At 56.4% G+C, this 21,621-nt stretch overlaps 1 protein-coding gene across 2 annotated transcripts; it reads left to right on the forward strand.

Moving 5' to 3' along the window:
* Positions 1–934: 934 nt before the first annotated feature.
* On the forward strand, positions 935–21,311 carry DIRAS1 (DIRAS family GTPase 1). Of its 2 annotated transcripts, none has more exons than XM_074939567.1 (2): positions 935–1,180; positions 16,348–21,311. In XM_074939567.1, the coding sequence occupies exon 2, from the start codon at positions 16,372–16,374 to the stop codon at positions 16,966–16,968; it is 597 nt and encodes a 198-aa protein (XP_074795668.1). In that variant the 5' UTR covers positions 935–1,180; positions 16,348–16,371; the 3' UTR covers positions 16,969–21,311. The 2 variants fall into 2 exon arrangements, with proteins under 2 accessions (XP_074795668.1, XP_074795667.1); XM_074939566.1 differs by lacking the exon at positions 935–1,180 and adding an exon at positions 3,350–3,422.
* Positions 21,312–21,621: the final 310 nt, after the last annotated feature.

Below are 21,621 nucleotides of genomic sequence, written 5' to 3' on the forward strand. Positions count from 1 at the left end.
TGAGAGGCAGCAGTTTTTTTCTAAACAGTATGACAGGAAATACTTTTTTATGCCATGTTCAAGTAGCTGATGGAACTCATTGCCACAGGATTGTGCTGAAGCCCGGAGCTGAGCAGGATCCAAGAGAACGTTTTGATGGAGAATGAGAGCAGCCAGAGTTACAACAGTAAGAGGTATTTGTTTAATAAAAAAAAAAAAAAAAAAAAAAAAGCTTGGAAGGACTCAAACGCCCCCCCGCCCCCATTCCTCCCCACTTCCGAACATCCCTTCTTAACTATAACTCAGTAGCAGCTGTAAAGACCTTGCATGTAGAAAGAGGCAGCCCCGGTCCAAAAAGTTTGTCTGAATAGACAAAAGGTGGAAGGAGAAACAGAGGGAAGTGACTACCACTGACCTGCTGACAGACTTTAGGCAAGAGGTCAGACTAGAACTCGGGTCTCCTACCTACTAGACCATGCTGCCAGCAACTCTGCTCCCTGTAAAATGAGGCAGAGAACCCAGCCCCTCCACAGCACCTGCAAACCTTTCTGCTCCTGGTGAGGCTTGCAGCGCACAGCCTGAGACAGCGCTAGTGTGTTGGTTGTCACCCGCGTGCCATGTGAGGATGCTTTCTCCCAGGTATCACCCGGGCTGTGTCAAGAGTGGCCAGATGTTGTGATGCTGTGAGACCTCGTTGGCAAAGTTCCATACATGCTGGCCATACGTAATTTGCATATATTTACAGACTTAAAGACCTACCCCCATAACATCTGTGTGACCGTCCCCTGCAACGTCAGAGACATTGGCCTGTTGGTGATTGGGGGCAATACACCAATACATTAATCGGAGTATTGGGATCAAATGAAGTGACGTGTCCAGTGAGTATAAATCAGCCCAGCTCTATTGACGTCAGAAGAACTGAATCCATTGACACCAGCTGAGGATTGGCCCAACACAGGCAGGCTATCCGGAAAAACTTCCTAGCACTGACCTGCATTAGACTGTGCAATGACCCCCCCCAGGAGAAGTGGGGGGGAATCCATTGCTTGAGATTTTTAAACCTAGACTGGACAACACACTAGAAAGGGTCCTGGAGAGAGCCATTCTGCAGTGGACCATGGAATGAGAAACCAGAATCCCACTACTTGACTCTTCTCAGGGGCTTTTCCTGGGTAGATCTCAAAACACTTCACACAGGAAGGTAAGTGTCCTCTCCATTTTACAGGGAAACTGAGGCACGGGAGGCTGGGACAGAATTCCTGCCTCCCTTTGACTCCTTTAAGAGTCCTGGCTAAAGTGACTCACCAAGGCCCATGGCAGAGACAGGGATAGAACCTGGTCTCCTGACCCTTACTCCAGCCGCATTCGCCACTAGGCCATCCTGCCCAGAGCACTTTTTAACCTCTGACTTCTCTGAAGGTTGCAAAACAGCTTCCATTTACCACCCCTCCCCTCCTCCTTGTTTTCAATGTGCTTGTAACTTTTCCAGACACTCGCCCGTGGGGGATGAATGTTCTTGGCTTGGTCTAAGCCGAAAGGTGCATTCTGGGGGGCAAACTGAGTGCCTTCCCCAGAGTTGCTGTTGAGTTGTGGTAGAGAAAGGGTGTGTCTGTGTGTGCAGTTGTGCGATGGGGTGTGGGGAGAAGTAAATACACTTTTTTCCTACTGTAAAACTTTTACCTCGCCTCAACCTAAAACACGTCTTCTGCAAAACCCACTGATGCCGAGAGGCGGTGTGGCCCTAGCTGCTGTCAATGGGACTTTCAGTGGGTTTGCAGAGCCTTAGACAACGCGGAGTAAGCCTGCCCTGCAAGGCTGCTTTTCAATCTCCCAGGTGCATGTATGCAGAATTGCTAATGACGGGTGGAGTATTATCACTAGAAAGGGGTTGTGGAAATTACCCCACGCAGAAGCCTCAGTGCGGTGGAAAACGAGAGGGTTTGCCAAGGGCCATGTGCCTCTGATGCTACCCTAAGGATTCCTTACATTGCATGCCAGGAAGCATTGCTATGGACCTCTGCAATGCTGCTAGATACTAGGTTTCAGGGTAGCAGCCGTGTTAGTCTGTATTCGCAAAAAGAAAAGGAGGACTTGTGGCACCTTAGAGACTAACCAATTTATTTGAGCATAAGCTTTCGTGAGCTACAGCTCACTTTATCGGATGCTCACGAAAGCTTATGCTCAAATAAATTGGTTAGTCTCTAAGGTGCCACAAGTCCTCCTTTTCTTTTTGCTAGATACTAGGTTACCTTTGGGGGCTTAAGTGTACATGGGTGAAATTTCCCACCATGCAGCAAGGACTGGGCACCACTTATGCCCTTGGCTGAGGATGTAAGGCATTTATGGACTCTGTAGGGGCCCTCTGCCCAGGGGTGAATTTCACCCCAAGGCCACAGTTTACTGCTGTTGTCCATCTGCACCAGTTGGCCTTTAACCCCTTCGGCATGGAGACATTTCTTTGTCGTTATGAATCGTTTATATTCCTGCAGCAGCGAGGAGTTCCAGCCATGGACAAGGCGCTGCACAAACACAATAGAAAGGTGGCCCCTGCGTCACAGAGCTCCCTGTCTAAGCATCAGACAAGGGGGATGGAGACAGGCTTCCAGGGAGTCCAAGGGGACAGCGAGACAAGGTTAGGAGATATTCTCTTCCCTTTAAAAATGCCTAGGGAACTAACTGCAAAAAAAAGGGTAAGGCACCATTCAAGCGGCATGGCCGAGGCAGCCTGCTGGTGAGCCCATCACCTTAACTCTGCCCCTTTCTGCGCCTGCCTGGACCCGCAGGCACTTTCCTCTGGAAGCAGCTGGGCCGGGTCGACCCTGGGAAGGAGCCTCCAGCAAGGTCACTCGGGTCTCTGTGTTGGGTTCCTCCACCGGTCCGTGTCCTCCCCTCCCCGCTGACTGAGCAAACCGGGGGGGGGCCGGGCTCGGAGCCGGGGTTATCACAGAAACACCCGGTTCCCCCTGCCCTTCTCCTGGCTCGTAGGCTGCCCTAGGCCCAGCGGGGGCTGCATGGGGCGCTGGGGGCAGCTCTCCGGCCTGTGCCAGGCAGGGGGTCAGCCCCGCCGAGCCCCAAACCCCCTCCTGGCCTGAGGGGGGGCCTGAATCCCCCGGGGCGGGGCTGGAGCATCCTCCTTGCGCCAGCGGGTCCTTTGCCTCCCAGCCCGGCCTGGGGGAGGAGTTTCTCGGCCCCCCCCAGCTGGGGCTGGAGCTCTGCCGAGGCGCCCGGTGTCAGGCTGCCTCTGCGCAAAGCTGGCGGTGCCGCGCCGCGCCGGGCAGGGCGGGAGGAGCCGGGGCCGGGGCCGTGCCGCTGACCGATGAGCGAAGCCCCCGCTCCCTGCGCGAGTGGCCGGGGCTGGCCCGGAGGCGGCGGCGCGGGGGGCTCTGGGCGCGGCCCCAGCACACGCCGCGGGGAGCCGGCTGCAGCCCGGGGCCGGGCGGACGGTAAGGCAGCGCCGGGCGCGGCTGGCGGCGGGCTCGCTGGGTGTCCCGTCCCCCCCAGCGCAGCCCGATCCCGGGGGGCGGGACAGGGAGCCCTGCAGCAGAGCCCCGCGGGCCGGGGGGGCTGGCACGGAAAAGCAAATCGGACCCCTGAGCCCCGGACCCCTGGAGGGGGGCGGGGGTAAATGATCCAACGTCCTCATACCCCCCCCCGTCCCTCTATCTTCATACCCACCTCCGTTCTCAGACCCCCCGTCCCTCTATCCTCATACCCACCCCAGTCCTCAGATCCCCTCCATCTTCGTACCCCCACATCCCTCTATCTTCATACCCCCCTGTCCCTCTATCTTCATACCCTCCCGTCCTCAGATCCCCCCCATCCTCAGATCCACCCCCTGTCCGTATACCCCCCCTCCTCAGATCCACCCCCTTATCCTCACACCCCCCTGGCCTCAGATCCACACCCCATCCGCATACCCCCCATCCCTCTATCCTCATGTCCACCCCTCTGTCCTCAGATCCACCCCTCTGTCCTCTTACCCACCATCCTCATACCCACCATCCTCATATCCCCCCTCTATCCACTGACCAATCCTCATACCCACCCACCCCATCCTCAGACCCCCCTTCTATCTCCATACCCATCTCCTATCCCTCTAGTCATCTATCGTCATACACACCCCTCTAGCCATCTGACTGTGAGGGCATCTATCTCTGCAGTCAGATCTTTATATATATACACACCTGTACATCTGTCTACACATGGAAAGGCATCTCTACATGCATGTGTCTATATGGGTGCCCATGTGTCTCTGTGTCTACCTGTGTACATATAAATATATGGAGATGTGTATGTACAGAGGTATCAATTGATGTACATATGCGGTATCCATGCGCATGTACTGGGGTGTATAGATTGATTTATGTATGTATTTTTGTATAGGTCTAGCTATCTATCTTGCCTCTCTCATTTCCCTCCACCCCATATCTATCTATCTACCCTGTAACTGATAGGTCTATAGCTCCATACTGTGTAGCAGGCATCTTCCTTTTGTGCCTTTTGCATTCTCTAGTGCAGTATTTCCTCACTGCCCATCAGGAATTAGCAGTTTGTTTATTCCATGCCAAGCAGTACACGACTGTTCTCACCCTCTGTAGGCAATATATAAAAATAAACCCCCCTCCACAGCGTTAGCTACGTTTTCTGTGCAGGAAGGTGATCGCAAGGCAGCCAGCTGGCTCATGGGGCCCCCAAAATAAGCCCCCTCAGTTACTCCTCCACACACTCGATTTCCTAATCAGAGGGTTGTGCTGCTATTAGGCGAATTGGATCCAATAGGTACGGTTGCAATCAAGGTATTTTTGTTCAGAGCATGAACAGAAGCGTGCAAACCAGGCTTGAGCAGTTAACGAGCTCTTGGAGTGGATGTAAATGTGTGTACGTGTGTGGATGCATGTGTGTTTCTGTGTATGCCTCTCTGGGGGTGTATCTAGATTTCTATACATATATATACATACATATAGAGCAGACAGACGTATATTTAGCTCTCTCTGTATATACGTACGTACAGGTCACACATAGATGCGCACACACATATCTAGAGGTCATACGTGTTTTTGTACATGTGTATCTAGATCTCTCTCTACATACATAGAGCGCGCGCACACACACGGCACACAGACATGGCACGAGCACACACACAGCAAAGACGTGGCACACGCACACAGCGCACACGCACACACACGGCACACAGGCCATTGCTTGTGAAGCACCGTGGGAACCCTTGATGCGGCCCCAAGCCTGCACTCAGCTGTCCAGGGCTCCTGTAACCAGAATGGGGGATCAAACTGGTTTGGGTAAACCACGCAGCATAGGGGGTCGGGCAGACAGTGCTGGATACTGGAAGAACCCAGCTGGCAGTCCCACCTGCCCCCCACCCCTCCACTTGGTGAAACCCACCATGTTTCAGGCCTTGCCAAATGCCAGAGATGAAGGTGGGGCAGAGTGGGTGCCAGGAGCAGCCCCCCTTCCAGGCCATGCCCCCCCCCCCCCCCCAGAGAAATGGCTTGGAGAGTTAATCACCATGAGTTGCTCTAAGAATATGAAGGTCCCCTCCACCCCAAAACTTGCCTTATCCTGGGTCCTGTCTGCTCTGGGGACAGCAGGATAATGGCCTTGCTGTACAGATTCTGCTGACTGGGGTAGCCAGGGGGTACCCTGATGGAGGTGACCAGGTGGGGTGCTGGGTGCCCTCTGACTCCCATCCATCCTGGATGAACTGGGGGTGCTTGGCTCCTCGAGGGATCAGGCCCCTCATAATCATCTGAAAAGTGGTGGGAACCGATTCTGTCCTCAGCAGCAGGTGCCCTGCCCACACTGGGCCCGAGGGGTTTTCTCAGATCCCTGGGACGTACCTGGGAACAAAGGGGCAGGACAGCTCGGTGCTTGCCTCTGGCCTTTATATCCTGAAGAGCAAGAGAGCCCAGCCCAGCGCTGCGTCCTGCACAAGCCAACCCAAGCGTTGGCACAGTGATCTGGGCATCGCCCAGTGGCACTGCACCCGTCGCACAGGAGCCGGGTGGTGTTTGCCCGGGGGGGGGGAGTGATGCCAAGGGGTCAGGGATTGTTGCTGGGACTCTTAGGGCTGTTGAACTGTCTGCTCACTCGCTCTCCCTGCACCCCAGGGAATTTTCCACCTGCGATTGCTTCTGTCACTTCCTCAGCCCAAATCTACCCCTTTGCCAAGCAGGATGGGGGCCCTCAGGCCCTGGCTCAGGCTGCCCAGCACCACTGGTGATCCCTCCTCTGCACTCCAATGAATCCTGAGGTGCCTTGGGGGCTCAAGGGGGCTGAGAGCTTGGTGGGGCGATGGCACCCGTGGCTCAGGGCAGAGCACAGGGATTTTGCACCCAGGGGCTGGTGTCACACGGTGAAGCGGAAGGTGGGAGAGACCAACCTCTCCTGCTGAGGGGCTTCTATCGCTCTCCATTACCATGGGGCCCGAGCACCTCGCAATCTTTGAATTATTTATCCCTACAAGCCGGCAGAAGGGGGAGGGCTATTGTCCCCATTGCACAGATGGGGAACTGAGGCACTGCCTCCCCCCCCCCCCCCCGGTATTTAGGCACCTGACTCCCATAGAAATCAGTGGGAGTGAAGAACCTAAATCCCTTTGAGGATTCGGACCTAATCAGCTTGCACAAGGTCACCAAGGGCATCTGTGCCAAAGCCGGGAATTGACCCTTGTCTTCTGTGTCACAGGCTGGCACCCCAGCCACTGCTTTACCCTTCCTCTAGTTTGGCCTACCTAGCCCGTCCCCTCATTTCTCTGGGATGTGCCCACCAGGGGGTAGCTGGAAACCATGGGGGCACAAGAGTGGGGCCCTTTGTGTGATCTGAAACAGAGGCGATGGGGACGGGTGTTGTCTGCTGCAGAGTCTGGCTGTCTTTCCACTGGGGAGATGTACCATGGTGGTGGGCTGTGTGCTAACATGAGCTTAACCCTGAAGTAGCACTTAGTGTGGACATGGACAAATGTGTTAGCTGCTCGTGGTTAAGGCCAGAGTCCCTCGTTGACTGGACATGACAGTCCCTTACCACGCTACAGGCAAAATCATGTTTATTATGATGCTAGCCTCTCGAGTTCCCTGCTGAAATCGCTGCCCAGACACACAGCGAGAGACAGTGCCTGTCCCAAAGAACTGACAATCTAAATAGACAAGGCGAAGGGCAGAAGGGAAACTGAGGCACAGAGCAGTGAAGTGACATGTCCAAGATCACCTTGCAGGTGAGTGGCAGAGCTGAGACTAACATGCAGGTCGGCTGACTCCTAGCAAAGTGCCCTCTCCACTGGGAAACACTGCCCCTCTTAACATGCCTTCCGTTTGCCCAGTGTAGACAAGGCTGTCTGAGATTTCTGTATTTTAAAGGATGTCTCAGTGCTTGGTTCGGAACAGCAGAATCCAATGTGTTCAACTCTTCAAACCCCAGCCTTTGACTTTCCAAGGACAATAGAAGAGAAATCCCTGGCATCTCCTGGGTGATTCCTCTGTCCATGATCCCAAGCTGGCTTTTCAGCAGGGCTGGCAAACTCATTGCACCTAAGTTTGAACCCAAGCTAAAAAGACCATGTGGTTGAAAGCATGGCTCAGGCTGGAAGGCTGTTTGCATTCCGCTTAGGAGAGGGGCTGGGGACAGGAGAAGGTCGGCTGGGGGGAATGTGGAAAACTGCAGCAGGAAAAGGAGTGGAAAGGAGAAGAGAGAAGAAAATGCAGGCAGGTTCTGTGCAGTGTCCAGAGCCCCCTGTGCTGGCCTGGATTTCAAGGCAGAGAGGGTCCGATCCTAACACAAAGCAGGGGCTGGCTGGGGCGAAATGTGTTTGGGTCTGTTCCTGGACCTGCCCTTGGAGGGAAAAACCCGTGGAGTTAAATTACAAGGAGCAAAAAGGGTGATGGATCTGCAATAGTTTTGCAGACCCAGAGTATCAATTGCGCGGTTCGCACCCCAACAGCCTCCCAGCCCACTCCCCAGCCAAATACACACAATCAGACCAGCATCTTGTTCACCTGCCTGCTCCTCCCTCCCCAGAAGCAGCTGGTTCAGGGCGGGCCACATTGTTAGGGGAACTCAGCTCCCATCGAGGTGGCTGAAGGATGTGGCCAGATTTTCCAAAGTGCTCAGCACCCATCAGCATTAACCACAAGACTAACCCCCTCCCCCCCGCCACTAGTATCTTGGGTTTCCCTTACCCCTTTTGCCGCTAAGGAATTGCCTCATCCACCACTGAAATGCAGCCACCTCTGGGCTGGAGTGCAGCGGCTGTTTAACAAGTCTCTTTCCAAGGCCTTACCACAAATCCATCTTTCCTGGGTCCCTCTGTTCAATCGTTCACCAGCATTACATTAACTAGGACAAAGCCTAACCAGTGATGATTTAAACACACAAACAGGGCTGGGGTGGGGGTGGTACGGAAGAGAATCACTGAAGCAGCCAGGCTGGGAATTAAACCAGCTGGTGAGCAGTCAGATGTGCTAGGGGGACATTTCCATTGCTGGCCTGTGCAGGCCCCTTTCCCGACCCGGTCCGGCAGAGCAGCGGGGTGAACTCGCACCGGTTCCCCGCCCAGCTGCTCGGACAGTTGCGAAGGGATCAGGATGTTCTGAGAGCATCACAGGAGGGCAAACCAGCCCTGTCTCAGCCAGCTAGCAGATCAGAGGAGCCTTCAGCCTGCCGGGGCCCTAGAGCAGGGGAAAGACAAAGGGTTTTATCATCTGGTTAACCCCCCCCCTTGGCCCCCCACAACAGTCTCCTCTGTGCTGATTGCTCCATGGCCCAGCTGGCCCTACTCAGAGATTTCTCGGCTGAGATGTTCAACTGGGGCCAGGTTTTCAAAGGCCCTCCGTTCCCATTGTTCTCAATGGAGCTAAATTCTCCATTGTATTGGGAGGGGGAGGGCTGGTGGATTCTCCATTGTTCTCAATGGCTGGGGGTGGATTCTCCATTGCAGTTGGGGGAGGGGTGGTGAATTCTTCATTGTTCTCAATGGGGCTAAGTTCTCCATTGTATTGGGAGGGGGACAGGTGGTGGACTCGCCATTGTTCTCAATGATGAGTGGGTTTTCCATTGTAATGGGGAGAGGGGTGGTGAATTCTTCATTGTTCTCAATTTAGGCGGGTGGATTCTCTGTTGGTTTCAGTGGAGTATGGGGGGTGGATTCTCCATTGTTCCCAGTGGGGGAGGGGTGGTGGATTCCCAGTGAGAGCTGCTGGGTGCTGTGTTCTTTGGAAAGTCTGGGTGCCAATGTGGTTTTGTGTCTGTGATCTGAATACCCTGGGAAGATGGGCTGAGATCGAGCAAACTCATTACGCACAGGCCACCCAATAGGTAACCGTTGGAGGGCGGGGGCAGATTGGAGCTGGTGATATGGAGGTGATGGTCTCTGGGAGAAGCATTTGTTTCAAGCCCTGTAGCAAGAGTTGGCCTAGAGAGAGACAGGGCAAGGCATGTCTGGGACTCTGCCAGCCGGGGGGAGATCCCTACTAAATGAGACCCCGCCCAGTCCTGCATTGGGCTCTGAGATGTTTGTGTATTACTGAAAATCAAAGGACGTCCAGCTGCCATGTAGCTGCCCTGAGACTTCAGCCTCCCATCCCCAGGGTGCTTGTCTTCACTTGCAAATTTGGTCCCAACATCAGTGCATGACCTTGCCGGGTCAGGGTAACTAACACCATCTGGGCTTGCGCCGCTCACACCAGTGCAAAGTGGGTGCAAAAAGTTTACCATTGTGCCCTGGTAGCATTTCACCATCACTTCACACTGGCATCTATGAAGCAGGGCAAGGGGAATCAGGTCCTCAGGGCAGGCTGGGACTGTAATGGTTAAAAATCCCTTGGGGACCAGCTGGGATGGTGTTAATCCAACCACCCCTGTCTACGCTGAGTGCTGGGGTTGGGATATTTGCAAGAGTTCAGCACCAGTCTAGGAATCTACGAAAGTGACCAGATTTTCCCCAGCGTTCTGCACGTTGGGGGCCGTGCCTTGAAAACCTGGCCTCAAGCCACATTCAATATCATGGTTTTACTGTGTCTATATTGTGGCTGGGGGTGAGCTTCTAGTGCACTGAAAACCACTCTCATGGCCCCCAGACCCTTGGGGCTGAGCTCAGGTAGGCTAGCCTGTGTCTCTGATGGAGACACGACATCCACGTCACTATTTTTAGTGCACTAGCTCGAGTCTGTCTCTCTGGCTCGCTCCCAGCTGCGCTGGAGATGCTCTTGTTCCAATTGGCCGAGGAATGATGCTACTCCCTAGCTCTTATCATCAGCTACGCTCAAAGCGCTTTACAAAGCAACTGTTGGTCTCGTGATCCCTCTTGCACAGATGGGGAAACTGAGACAAGGTGGTGAAGTGACTTGCCCAAGGTCACCCACCAGGCCAGTGGCAGGGCTGGGAAATGAAGCAGGTGTCTGTATTCCTAGGGCAATGCTCTATCCACCAGACCACACTGATGCCCAGACTCAGGTGCAGTCTACGGGGCAGATTAGCTTTGGCACCTCATCTCCTGCCCAAACCTGCTTGGTTTTCAATGTCCCCATTCACTCACTCTGGCTTTACCCCACTAACTTGTGCTGCAGTTGCTCATGAGATGCACCGACTGGTGAATCGGGCTGTCCAACACGAGCTCTCTGTTGTTCGGAGCGATTTCCTTCAATAATTGGTGGGGACGGATGAGGGAAATTTCTGAACGGTATTAAAGAATCTCCGGCGGGATTCAGGGCTGCTGGCTGCAGTACACCGGAGGGGTGATTAACCGCAGCTCCTGGCGGGTGCTGTTGTTTTTCGTGCTGTCCCCGGGGTTAGGAAGTGGCTGATCAAAAGTGTCCTCGCTGCCGTTAAACCAGCCACAGACGCCTGTGTGAAAATGGCAGCTGCTCACTCGGCGGATCTGCAGCTTGTGTGTCTGTCGGAGTCAGGTCTGCTGACTTGAATGCAGCAGTGGTGTCTTCACTCCCATCAGCCCTCCAGGAGGTGCTCTGAACAAAGTAGATGAAAGCTACGTGAAGCAGTGTGGTCTGGCAGAGTGGGCCCTGGAGAGGGCATCAGGACTCCTGGGTTCGAATGTCAGCTCTGCTGTTGACGTGCTGGGATGGGGAAATCACGTCCCCTCCCACCCTTTTTCTATTTAAGCAGTGAGCTCTTCAGGGCAGGGCCAGTCTCTCACTGTGTGTCTGTGCAGCGCCTGGCACAGCTGGGCCCTGATCGCAGCTGGGGTGCCTAGGTGTACTGTAATCACAGCAATATTCTGTCCCGGGTGTCACCAGCAACAGCATCAACTGGGTTCTGACTGTGGAAGCTTTGAGTCCAATTCTCTGCGGCCCTGTGCAGTCATTTACATTGGTGCTGAGCCGGTATAAGATGCTACCAGATCAGGGTGCCTTTGCATTCACCTGGCACTGGTGTAAATGACTGGTCAAGGCCCAGAGGAATTACATCCCTTTGTTCCCAGTGTTGATGTAAGTACAAAGAACTGGGTATGACTTTTATGTCCCAGGTGGCATTTGGCATTGTTAGTTACAAAGAATCCTTCCCTTTACTTGTAAATTCTTAATGTTTCCCTATGCGAAGGGCAGAATGCACATACTGCGTCTCTGCTCAGGAAACCAGGGGTAGGAAAGGACAAATGAAAAGTCTTCATTGGCGCGAGCACAGTGTGTGTGTCTCATTGGTCTGCACTGTGCACTCAGCCCCACATGGCTGCTGAGCTGCACCCCCAGGGAGAGGGCTTAGGCAGGTAGAAGCCCCTGTTTCACAGCTACCTCCACCCCATGTCGACAGAGCAGAGCAGAGCAGGCCAGGGGTGGCGTCCGTGTGGGGTTCCCAATGCTTTAACCCAGCCCCTGGCTTTGATCATTCCGGTGCTGTGTTCGTCCCACAGCAGAATCGGAGCAGAGCTTCGCTGGAAGGGACAATCTCCCCGGGCAGGGATGTGCAGCGCCCACCCCTGCGTCTTGCAGGGCATGGGGGTGGGGGGAGTTTCAATTTCCCAAGCGTTTATTGCTGGCCAAAGGTGCTGATTTGAAAGCCCTGCAGACTGAAGCCTTTTATTCTTCCTCCAGCCCAGGCAGAGCCTGGGGACCTGCAGAGTCAGCCACCCGGAGGCATGGTGCCCTGACTTCTCCGTAGGCAGAGAGGGGAGCTGGCTCTCTATGGCCGTCTCAATCCTCAGCTTGTCTGCTAAGCCTGCCGAGGACCCGGCTGGCTAGTGCTGGTGAATTCAGTGTCCGGGGCACCTGCCCTCCTGCCACTGGACTGAGAGCCCCCCGAACTCGTTCATTTCACCTTGGATGGTGACGCCACTGGCTTTCTGTCATTGCTGAACTGAGTTAGCTACGAGCCAGGGACCCCAAGGCAAAAGGGGGCTGCAGCCAGCCAGCCCTCGCCCCCTCAAAGTCTGTGATCTTCCAGCAAACCTTGCTACAGATGCCGTGCCGGTGGCAGTGAACTGGCCATATGGCTGCACTGTGGCATCTTATAAAAATAGAAAGTGCTGATCTATTATTGGGAAGTCCACCCCAGGCAGCAAGGCAGGACCCAGCGCTGCATCCTGCATGTTCCCTGGCCCAGTCTGTTCTGGGGCAGGTGCCTGGGGCTTTCTCAGTGGGGACAGTGCCAGCAAGGACTCTTCAAGGGCAAGCAGATGGCATGGTTCTTGGGCAGTGCCACCCCTCAGCAAGGGGGCTGTAGTTGTTAGAGCTGGGGGGACTGGTAATCAAGGCTCCTGGGCTCTATCCCCAGCTCTGGGTGGGGAGTGGGGGTCTAGTAGGTTAAAGCAGGGGGGCTGGAAGCCAGGACTCCTGAGCTCTGGGCTGGCCCTTTGCACAGGGGTGAGTTACATCCCACAGGCAGAAAAAACAGACCCTTTGCTAGCAATGAGAAGGGAAATTAGAAGAATGTTCCCCCCATTCCCCGCTCCTCGGGGAGACCCCCCCCTCACCACTACCATTTTATTTTTAAATAGCTAAAACAGCAGCTGCTGTGCACACGTGACCCACAGTGCCACTCCGGAGCTGCCTGGCAGTGCGGGACTGCTTGGAAACCCAGATCTCCCAGATGCTGCGAGTAATTTCACCACCTGGCCTCTAGATCCATCAGCCGTTGCTGGGGAGGAGTCAGAAACCAAGCTGGAGTGGATAACAAAAAAAACCCACGGAGGGTGGGGAGAAGTGGTTACCACCCGTGGGTCATGAGCCATCTCTCTTCTATGCCCAGCACTGGCACAGCCGGGATCCATTCTGGGGTGGGCACAGAGCTCCAGCCCAGGGTTTTTCAACGTCAAAGGGGAGATGGGAATTAGCAGAGGCATTTGGAGAAGGAAAAGAACTGGAACTGGACTCCTGTGGGGTGAACTCAGGGACCGATGGGCGCATGGCAGAAGTACCCAGACTTTGAGAGGAAGGGGGGTTTAGCTGCTAGGAGATTGCCCAGATTTTTAAAGGTGTTTGGGCACCTTAGTGCCTTCTAAAATGTGGGCCTTAAACTTTCTGGGCCTCAGTTTCCTCTCTGAAATGGGGTTAACGAGCCTTCCTTTGTTTAGACAGTGAGCTCTTTGAGGCAGCGACTGGCTCTCACTGTGTCTGGGCCGTGCCTGGCACAAGGGGACCCTGATCTCATCTGGGTCCCCTAGGTGTTAACGAAAGAACAACATGCAGAAGGCTGATTTTGCCACCCCCTACTCACATGGATAATTCTCACTCAAGTGAGTAACTCTATCGACTTCCATGGGACTATTCCTGTGGGTCGGGATTGGGCCCCAGGGGATGTGTGCTCAGGGGTCTGGACCACGTCCAGCCCACACCCACCAGTTACCCGTTCCCAGAACTGGGCTGGGGAAGTGAAACCTCCATGGGGTTCCCCCTCCATGCATGTAGCCAGCCCTCAGGAAATCCTGGGACTCCCAGCGTCCCCTCCGCCCCCCGTTCTGCCGCTCTCCTGCCCCTCTGCACCAGTGCCCCTGCCTCCCCCCGCCAACTGGCCTGCGTCACTGAGCCTGCTCCAGAGCCGTAGGCTTGCTCTGTGGAGCAAGGGGTTAGCGTCCAACCTGCCCCACACTCCGATATCCTGCCAGCTGGGGGCGCTGGGGGAGAGAAGCAGGGCCGAGGTCCTGCGAGCTCCTGTTTCCCTGACCGACGTGGGGGAGGTTGGGTGGCAGCGGATGGAGGTTTCCAAGAGGAGAAGGAGAACCCTGCTGAGCTGCATCCCGGGGGCAGGGGAGATAGCTGAGCGCTGGGTCCCCACCAAACAGCACGGACCCCACCCATTGCAAAGCAGGAGTCTCCCCCTCGGAGTCAGTCCCTCTGGCATGAAACCCAGGGAATCCCAGCCCCATCCCATGCACAGCCAGCGTCTCCCGGAGCCCAGTGCTCCCTTCTGCAGCAGCTGAGCCACAGGCTCGTGACAGCCGCGTGGGAGGCTCTGGCTGATTGCCATTCCTCGCCACCTCGGCTTGGCTGGAGAACACCCAAGGAGGCTGATTAGCATGCAGGGCCGGGCTGACCCACATGAAAGATGCCTCTGGCAGCTTCCCTGGTGTGGCAGGGGAACAGCATTGCACTGAGTCCCCTTCACTCCCAGCCCTGCCCTCCCCACCGGCCTTGGCTTCCATGGCCCATCGGCTCTTTGTGATGGGGGGGGATAACACCGTCGGCAGCGTGGGCCCAGGCTGACGGGCTATTCTCCTCCCGCTGCGGTGTGGGGCGCCAGAGCCGATCCCTCCGCCGTGCTGACAGCATATTCCCCGCATCGGCCACCTGGGAGGAGGCAGCGCCGGTTCCAGGATAGCCAAACCCTGTCCAACCGACCTTGTCGTTCTCAAGCCCCAAGACTAGCACAGTCTGGGTGGCCCCGAGCAACTGCTGCTTGGTGGTGGCTGCAGTTCAGGAGCGGGTGAGGTGATGCCATTGGGGTGCCAGAGGCTAGGGAAATCCAAGCCATTTGTGCAAGAGGGAGGGTGGCCCGCCAGCCTAGGGGTTGGGGGCGTTGGGCCAGGTTCAAGTCCTGGGTCTGCCGCTGATACTTATGGACCCTTGGCCCAGTCACTGACTCTCTTTGCATCTTATCGCCTGTCAAATGGGTATAATGGCCCTTCCTCTGCCTCTCTTGTCTATTTCGGTGTAGCTCCCCTCCATGTCTGTGCAGCGCCCGGCACAATGGGGCCCTGATCCCAGCTGGGCCCTTGGGCACGAAGGTGACAGCTTGAGGCTGCAGCTTGAGGGTTGACGCCTGCTGTGTTTCCTTTTAAGTTAAAAGGGAATGTGGCCCCATCCCCAGCCCTTTCTTCAGAGGCTGCCTTTGAGCCCGGAGTGGAAGCCCCGCGTCCCTGTCTGTCTCGCTCTCACCACCCCTCGGGGCTGACCCTCCCTCTTTGGCCTGCGTGGGTTTGATGAGCAGATCTGGGGAGCCCGGCGTCGCCCTTTGGAACAGGAGCTGGGGTCGGCACCGGCTTCGCCACTGGGCCCCCTCCTGGGCTCTGGACCGCTGCTGCTGCTGCCAGTGAAGAGCTGGGGCTGCATCAGTGCGTGGGCGAGTGGAACAAAGAGAGGTCATGTGGTCTAGTGGGCACAGCACCTGGGCGTCTCCTCCCAGCGGAACCAGCCACTCCCGCTGTGTGACCCTGGGCAAGGCGGGCACGAGCTCCGGGCCTCTGTTTCCCCATCTCTGCAATCTCAAACAAGGCTTGACAGCCCCTCAGCGAGGCTAGCAGGGAAGAATAGCAGCTGAGGGCTAAGTCTGGGGAGATTTAGCAGCAGTGGAAACCTCTGGGTCCAAATGGGAGTTGCTGGTACGAAGGAGACAGATGCCCTGTAAATGCCAACGCCATGGGTGGAGCTAGATGCAGGGTTACATCTCTTATGGCACAGCCCAGGGATGGGGGTTTATTCTACCTTTGCATCTCTTGCGCTGTCTGTCACTCGGAGCCTGTGCAGCCCCCGGTAGGGGGGCCCCGATCACGGTTGGGGCTTCTGGATGCTGTTGAAATAGAAATAACAGGAGAAGACCACGCGGAGCTGGGCGTGGGAGGGGAAAAGCACAAGGACTAGGATGGTGTGATATTGCATTCATGTAGGAGAGGAGTAGTTTGGGATCTGGTGGGTGACACCAAAGACTAGATGGAGCAAACCATATAGCAGGGCGGTGGGACCCAGGGAGGGGGGAGGGTCCGGGGAGGTGGGAGGATCCAAGGAGATGGGGAGGTGGAGAGCAGGGGCTGATGGTTGGAACCAGTATGGGCTGTCTGCCACACTGGGTGGTCAGACCCTACAGCCAGTCTGGCCCGTCCCACCCTGCTCTGCCTGTTCCATTCCTGCCTGTCGCCGTTCCTACCCTGTGACATGTCTCCTTCTCTCTCCCTTTTGTCTCATCCACTTCCAGGTGCGTCAGCATCCCCCGTTCAAAATGCCCGAGCAAAGCAATGACTACCGGGTGGTGGTGTTTGGAGCCGGCGGTGTTGGCAAGAGCTCCCTGGTTCTGCGCTTTGTGAAGGGGACGTTCCGGGACACGTACATCCCCACCATCGAGGACACCTACCGGCAGGTCATCAGCTGCGACAAGAGCGTCTGCACCCTGCAGATCACCGACACCACAGGTAGCCACCAGTTCCCGGCCATGCAGCGCCTCTCCATCTCCAAAGGCCACGCCTTCATCCTGGTCTTCTCCATCACCAGCAAGCAGTCCCTGGAGGAGCTGAAGCCCATCTACCAGCAGATCCTGCAGATCAAGGGCAGCGTGGACAGCATCCCCATCATGCTGGTGGGCAACAAGTGTGACGAGACCCAGCGGGAGGTGGAGACCAAGGAAGGGGAGGCCGTGGCCAAGGAGTGGAAGTGCGCCTTCATGGAGACCTCGGCCAAGATGAATTACAATGTCAAGGAGCTCTTCCAGGAGCTGCTCAACCTGGAGAAGAGGAGGAACATGAGCCTCAACATCGACGGCAAGCGGTCCAGCAAGCAGAAGAGGACAGACAAAATCAAGGGGAAATGCAGCCTTATGTAAAGCACCGGACTGTCCCTCGTCTCTTCTCCGCCTGACAAGTTTAAACATCGGCATCGGAGCGCCAGGCGGCATTGCCCTCCCGTCTCCCCCATTCCTCCCTCTCGCTGCATCTTATCACTGTGACTGCTCTGGGGAGCCAGCGGTGCACGCTCACCCAGGACCATTTCCCTTTCCGATTCCACGCTTGGTACGTTCCCCTCCCTGGCGACGGGGCCCACGGTCTCGCTCTCCGGAAGGGGGATATGCAATCCTGGGGGCTGGGGCTGGATCGCACACGTGCATTTCAGTTTTGTTTGTTTGCAGCGAGATGAGGGATGTGGGGGGGGAGCGAAGGAAACGCCGCAGGAAGACGACTCTTGATCAACGTCTTCTCTCTTCTCTTCCCCACTCTCTGGCTTTTGACTCCATCTGTGGATGCAGCCTGCAGGGAGACCTGTCTGAGCCTTGGCATGGACACTCAGCCCGTCAGAGATACACTCACTTATTGCGGCACGAACTGAACAGTGAATGCTGCTAATACTGACAGCTTTTAGCTGGGGCATAGTGGGGGGGGGGGAGTGGATTTTAATGCATGGGGGTCAGTCCTCATTTGGTTCCCTAACGACGCCGAGACCCCAAATCTACAAGCGAGGGGGCAGAGGGTGCTTTCAGGCCCTCGCAAGACCCTTCCTTACCAGTCAAAGGAACACACACGATTCCCAAAGGGGTGATCCGATGTACGTCGCTTAAGCGGAGACTTTGAAAGACTAGCAATGAGCTTAGTCTGGCCAGGCTAGAATGCTAACTGCAACACAATCCCAAGGTCATCGCGGCCCTGCTGGGGATGGGGCCGCTCTCAGGTTGTTTGCCCAAGTTCCAAGAGATGCCAGGATCCACGCAAGGACCTGGAAGCTGACAAGAACATCTGGGGTGGGTACGATACCCCATTGGGCAGTGGCACTCAAAGGAGGGGTCTCTACATTGCTGAATGTCCTGGCTATTTGAACAGTGGGAGACACTGAAAAACAAAATGCATGTGATCGGCACAAGGAGGATTTTAGCTGGCCATGGCCAAGTTAAAGAGAACGAGATGCTAGCCTAGGAGGGGCTGGACAGGAATGGTAAAGCAGCGAGAAGAGACAGAACCCAGCTGGAAGGGAGTTATTTACGCCGACACAGCGATGAGGTGGGATGAGGGCAGGGTGTCCAGAGAGAAGCGATCCCTTTCCCACCCTCAGGATTTGCCTTTTTCTTTTGTTGTTGCCAAAATGCCAAGCAGTACCAGCTCAGCGTGATAGGTCAGCAGTGCGGAAGTGACTGAAAGAATAGCACATATCTAGCCAGCAGTGGGGGCGAAAGGGCTAGAGGTGAAGGAGGAGGGGTGAGCGCCAGCATCTTGATGGTGTTTTGGACACAACGTGGAGCCAGTGGGATTTTCAGGGTGTTGAGGGATGAGGGGCAAACTGATGGGCTGTGCTGGGCTGGGCTGGGGCAAGTCATGCCAGGCCGTGCTGGGCTGAGCTGGGCCGGGGCATGCGTGGCAGTGCTAGGTTTGGTAAGAATCTCAGCCTGAGGTGGAAAGTGTGACTGTGGGGGCTGCCTTTGGAACATCTGCCCCTAGCCCCACTGTCTGTGCAAACAGTGTATTTCCGGGTGCAAGCAGGCAGCCCTTGGGGCACAGCAGCTGGTGACGGTGGTGCAGAACAGGCTACGGTGCACACACAATGGGGGGGGGGGGTGCGAGACAAGCATATGCACACGAAAACTGGGCACCCACAGGCTTGATTGCCCGTTGGTGCTTGCACTAATGCGTGTTCTGCGCATGCCTGGTTTCCACCCTTCCCCTTTTGCATGCATGGTCCCCCGTTTTTGCACGTGGACTAGGGACCTGTTTTGCAGACGGTTGGCAAATCTGGCTGGATCTCTCCAGCTAGAGATGTCTGAATCCCAAGCCTTCCTCCCCCAGTGGCCACAGACTCTGCAGAGGGCCGCGGTCCAGCTCTGCGACATCTGAATCAGGAGCCGGGGGGAGGGGGAACCTTTGCACTTAAACCCTCATACCAGAGTGAGCGAGCCAGCTGCGATGGATGGCACAGGGTCTGCTCCAGTGGGTACCACCCAGCTTAGCAAGACCCTCCTCCCTGCTCTCCCAGGACCACCCTCCCTCCCTGCCAAAGCACAGCTGCCGTGCGCCCCCCACCACTGGCATCCTCCTTTTAAATAAGCGCACTGGTCTGCTCCAGGGACAGCCCCAAGCACGGCAGCTGGCAATGCCAGTACTGCAGCAGGGGGCGGCCACGGCTGGGGTATTTTATCCCTATGGTCCCTAGGGAATTGCCCGATGGGCCCCAGGTCCGACGGCTGCAGATGCTCAGGGGTAGCCGTGCCAAGTGGGGTGACCCCAGGCACGTCCCAGCGGGACCCAAACCCTGCACCCCGCCCCTGTGGTTGTAATAGGCTGACCCAGAACTCTGCAGATCCAACCTGCGGCAGGAGCCCCTTGAGCTCAGCCCTGCCACTCACCAGCCCCCTTGACTCTTAACCCTTCGCAGCCCAGAAGCTGCTGGCCAAAGCACAACGTGTGGGGCTCCTCGGGAGCCCTGACCTAGCACAATCGCGGAGAGCGCTGACGGGGGCGCCCCTGGGTCTGCGCTGATGGACCCCAGGGAATGAGGCCGGGCCTGATGCACGCCCCGTGTGCTGGAGTCTTGGAACTCTTGCCTACAAGGCAGGTCTGGAACTGGGCTCAATGGCCTCTCCACCTACCCCTCCCCCAACTGCCTTGTTGGGGTAGCCTGCGCGTGGCTTGATGCCACGGTGACGGGTGCCACTGGGACATCACCACGGCCACGTGGATGGAGCCAGTGCAGGAGGCATCATGTGGGGGGGGGGGAGCTCTGCCTAGAGACTGACAAACCCCAGAAGAGTCAGAGTTCAAAGCAGCACCCGAAGGGGAGAAGTTGTGACCTGACTTTACCTCCCTGAACATTCCAGTGGGGGGGAGGATTTGGCCTCCTGGAGCCTGCAGAGTTGGGCTGCAAATCTGTGCGGGCAGCCCATCCCAGGCCCAGCTCCCCTAGCGGGTGTAAATCCCCACTGACATCAATAGGGGCTGCGTCACTTTATGCCAATGGAGGGATCTGGCCCCCTCCAGCCCTAGAAGCTCAGAGACAGCCACAAAAATGCCTAATAAGGGGGTGGGTCAGATTACAGAGAGGACAGGGTTCTGCTGGGTGCGCAGCTGTAGGAGGAAGAGGGGAGGGCTCTGTCTGAACCCCGCCCAGCCCCTCGCTCTGTCAGGCAGGGCAGAATCGGCCCAAGGAGGACCCCGCAGGAAGCAGCTGGCTGCAGCTGGAATCCCTCCTGGCAGGAGCTGCGTTCCCTGCAGAGCTTGCTCCCCGGGTGGCTTGGCCAGGCTGTCCCCTCCCGACTCTGCACCAGGGAAGGGATGTTCTGCTCGCCCAAACCTGTCCCCTAGGGGGTGCTAGGGGCCTCCTCACCACCAGGGGCAGCTTGTCCACTAGCGAGTAAGAGGGGTCTCTCTGCATCGGGGCTAGCCAGCGGCTCGTTGCTCCCCCTGGATGGGGGTCCAGGGCACCAGCTGCTGTGCTGCGAGTTAATGGGGAGGGGCCTCGGCCATCCCTGGGGTGGGCGCGCTGGCGCGGGGGGGGGCGGGTTTGCCAAGCCCAAATCCCTCCCACGTCCCCTGGTGGAATCTGAGCAAGCGAGCAAGCCAATCCCCCAGGAAGAGCAGCCTCCCCCGGCTCAGTGGGAGGTGGCTGGGGCCCCCAGCGAGGAAACTAGGCTCTGTCTCAAGTGAAGCAGAGTCGTCCCCGTCAGCCTAGCCGTGCTCAGCCCGTGTCTTGGACGGGGGGCAGCCAGGCTTGGGATCACCCCATTAGCCTGTTACCCCTGGGGATGCCAGGCTGTGTATCGAAAGCAAGGCACGGCTAGGGGGACTGGCGGGGGTCCAGGCCCTCAGCAGGAGTTTTGTCAAGGCACTGACCCATCCACGTCGCCTTGAAACCAGGCCCAGTAATAATAGTAATAACAAGGAGCAAGATGTTTGTTTACACGTGTATCTGGCCCGGTCATATGATATTGAAGATAACGTCCTCCCAGCTAAGAGACTGGCGTCTTGAATATTGTATGGTGCTTTGAAACTCAACTCTCGTACCTTGCATTGTAAATACCAGTCCTGCCTAGACCCCCCCTCTGACGCCAGCATGAGATCAGTAACTAGCTCCCATGCATTACTGGCTTTTTAAAACCAACCGAACAAAGAAAGAAAGGAACAAGACGATGTTACAATGTAGCCTTTATTCTAGAACTAGTCTTCCTGAAATAAATAAATTACTCCTGCATTCCTGCATGGTTGGTGTGATCAATGGCTTATAGCACGGCCTGGCTGGGAACATCTGATCTCCCCCAGGTGGAAGTGTCTGGAGCTTGATCCCTCATCGGTCTGGGTCGGTCACTCTTGGAACAAGGGTCTTTGCAACCAGTCCTTTGGCTCTGCCTTACCCAGTTCTGTCACTTCCCATCTCCCCTGGGCAAGGGTTGCTGTGCCAAGCTTTGTATCCAGCTTCCAACCCTCTCCCTTCTAAACAAGGGCTCCCTGGCAACCTGCCCAGAACCCCTCCCCGGGCAACCAGCCCCTGGAGGAATGCTTCA

The sequence above is a fragment of the Natator depressus genome, chromosome 25 (assembly GCF_965152275.1).
Source record: "Natator depressus isolate rNatDep1 chromosome 25, rNatDep2.hap1, whole genome shotgun sequence".
NCBI classification, from domain to species: domain Eukaryota; kingdom Metazoa; phylum Chordata; order Testudines; family Cheloniidae; genus Natator; species Natator depressus.

What these genes read in the sequence shown, in the direction of transcription:
- DIRAS1 (XM_074939567.1), top strand. Translation starts at nt 16,372, where the DNA reads ATGCCCGAGCAAAGCAATGACTACCGGGTGGTGGTGTTTGGAGCCGGC.